The 3044-nt window shown below is 26.7% G+C and overlaps 1 protein-coding gene across 3 annotated transcripts in view; it reads right to left on the bottom strand.

Moving 5' to 3' along the window:
* LOC122263552 (uncharacterized) overlaps positions 1–471 on the bottom strand; it is a 26817-nt gene extending 26346 nt beyond the window's left edge. The window contains exon 1 of one of the 3 annotated variants that reach the window (XM_043032017.2): positions 305–471. In XM_043032017.2, the coding sequence (XP_042887951.2) occupies positions 305–342 (38 nt within the window). In that variant the 5' untranslated portion in view covers positions 343–471. The other 2 variants (XM_043032018.2, XM_086551445.1) reach the window with 2 other exon arrangements.
* Between the last annotated feature and the right edge of the window lie 2573 nt (positions 472–3044).

Here is a 3044-nt window from a genome sequence, read left to right on the forward strand (position 1 = left end):
ATATATATATATATATATATATATATATATATATATATATATATATATATATATGTTACGGAAAACTGTATATAAGAGAATCATAATATCTATTAGAACTCTTGATGTGGACTTACCATTTAGCCTCCGGGCCCTTGAAATACCGTTATTCTTCGCGAGTTGTCTTCTTTACTTATTATCGCTACCATATACTGAAATGAATGCTCCTTTGGCCATAAAAAATCTAAATATCACTGTATAATTTTGTTACATATTTAATAGTAACAACTTTGTTACAAATAATTTAAAATCAAATTCCGCTCACCTGATTCTTCGAATGTCTGGAGTACACTGACAGAACATTTGGTGAAGGCGGACACCCCTAAGGTCAGGATGGTCGTTGCCAGTTAACCTTTTTTTACGTATTTGTTTTCCCGCTGGTTTACGTAAACACACGGTATTGTAAATATTGAAATAATTCTGATATCATGGAATTCAATTATGTTCTGTTATATTGTAATCGAGCCATGAAAGAAATACCATGAATATATGAATAGTGTTTATTTTTCTATTTCTATCTATCTATCTATATATACATATATATATATATTACGAAAATGGTCCTGTGTATCTATCTATTTATCTATCTATCTATCTATCTATCTATATATATATATATATATATATATATATATATATATATATATATATATATATATATATACATATTCATGCATATATGTGTGTGTCAGTGTCAGAGTGTATATATGTGTGTATGTATGTGTGTGTATATATATATATATATATATATATATATATATATATATATATATATATATATATATATACATATATATATATATATATATATATATATATATATATATACTGTATATATGCATATATATATATATATATATACATATGCATATATTATATATATATATATATATATATATAATATATATATATATATATAATTGAAGTGTGTGTACACACATATACATTATATATATATATTTATATATATATATATATATATATATATATATATATATATATATATATATATATGTATGTATGTATATTTATATTTATATATGTGTGTGTAGATAGATAGATATAGATATAGGTATGAAAGTATATACATATATATATACATATATATATATATATATATATATATATATATATATATATATATATAATGAATCTTAGGATCAATATTGCCAGAAGAAACTTTTTTTTCTAGCTTAGAGACAACAATCAAAACTTTCTTCGGTGCAGAAAACAGAAACGATCTTCTTTATTTAGAATTGTTAACCAAACCTTTCGGTTATTTAAACACTCATCTTCAGTGGTATGTACAGCAAAGAAAGGATTTAAATTATCCTTCAATAATATATACAACAATATAACATACAATTACATGTTAATAATGGTAATTACCATAGGTACCAGAAAATCACATGGTGAATAATTATCAAAATAAGAAAAGGAAATATTACAGAAAAACGATTATCACAAAAGGGGTATATTCAAAATTCAATTAAATAATTCCAGTAATGGTAAACTAGTAGACATACACTAATTATCAAAACAACGAATTATATAATTTACAAGATTGAATTACAGGAAAATGTTATAAAATCATTCACAAAACATTAAAGAAATCGTTGGGACTCTATTGTAAATGCACTGACTAAGTAATATCACAGAGAAAAATATAAAGCTAATGAGTGAACATGTGACTAGGGGCCAAGCGTCCGAGTGACAAAAGCAGGTTGGTCGAAAAACCTATTATATCATGAATAATACATCATAAAACCATCAAATGTTATATATAAAGGTCAAAGACAATACATGTGCCAATTTAAGTAGATAGGAATAATACTAAACAAAAGTAACAAAGCAAAACACTGAAAATTATAGAAGCTTAACGCACATGTCTAGACCTCAACGAGGTCTTAGAGCGTCTGGGCGTTCAGAGAGACAAACAAAATCCTATCGGAATGCGTAAAAGAGAAAATGGGTGAAGTATGGAATACTATTTTAAAATTTCAATATCAGAAGATGGATATTCTTTGAGGTTCGGTTTTTATTTCCAAATCCAAAGGCTTTCCAGTATATTCAAATCATAGTCTGTATGTGATTAGTCTAGAATTTCAAAGGAGTCATAATCAAATGGATGATTGAATGAATTCTTATTGAGGATTTTGTTGGGTTTGTTAATTTTAAGTTTTTGTTCCTAAAAGAAAAACATTTATGTTCTTCGATACGCATAAACAAATTGCGAGAAGTGTTTCCCACATAAGTAGCGTTACAGCTACTACAGGTGAATTTATAGACGATAGAACATAAAGATTTAGGAATTTTGTTCTTGAATTTCAATAAACTGCCAATGGTTAAGGAAGATGTATATATGATATTTAATCTAACAGTTGAGTAACTATTATGGATGGACAATCTTTATTAATTTTCTTTAAAATTGGAAGTGCGTTAGTGAGTCTAGCTCCAGGATTCCTGGGGCTGGATTCATTAACATTAACATTAACATAAACGATTGTAAGGCGGTGATATCTGACCAGTGGTAAGATATCAGCACCTTTACCAGCCATGGTAAAGTGGGATTCACAAAGCGATAGCAAGTCGCTTAGTAAGGGTGAATCGACTTTACCTCTGTAGTTTGATAGTAACTCTGGTAAATCGATTCTGCCAATCAGCGAGCGCCTTACATGATTCTTTAGGCTCCTTTGACCAATCCCATGACATGTAAATAAGGCCTATTCCAGCAGGGAGATTTTCATGTTTCAAGAAAAAAATGTTCAAGATTTTTTTGAGTAAATTCATTTCCTAGAAAGCATATTCTATTTCATAATTTTAAAGATCTTATATAATGTAATTGTTTTCAAAAACATATTATTATTATTATTATTATTATTATATATATATATATATATATATATATATATATATATTGCAGTAAAAAAAATAAGAAACAATGGCTCCATGCAATGGAGAAATGCCAATCGAACCTTTCAAATGAATAAGATTTATGAATATCT

This window comes from Penaeus japonicus, unplaced genomic scaffold, assembly GCF_977035675.1.
Source record: "Penaeus japonicus unplaced genomic scaffold, GWHDUDI00000001_assembly GWHDUDI00000025, whole genome shotgun sequence".
In the NCBI taxonomy this organism is placed as follows: domain Eukaryota; kingdom Metazoa; phylum Arthropoda; class Malacostraca; order Decapoda; family Penaeidae; genus Penaeus; species Penaeus japonicus.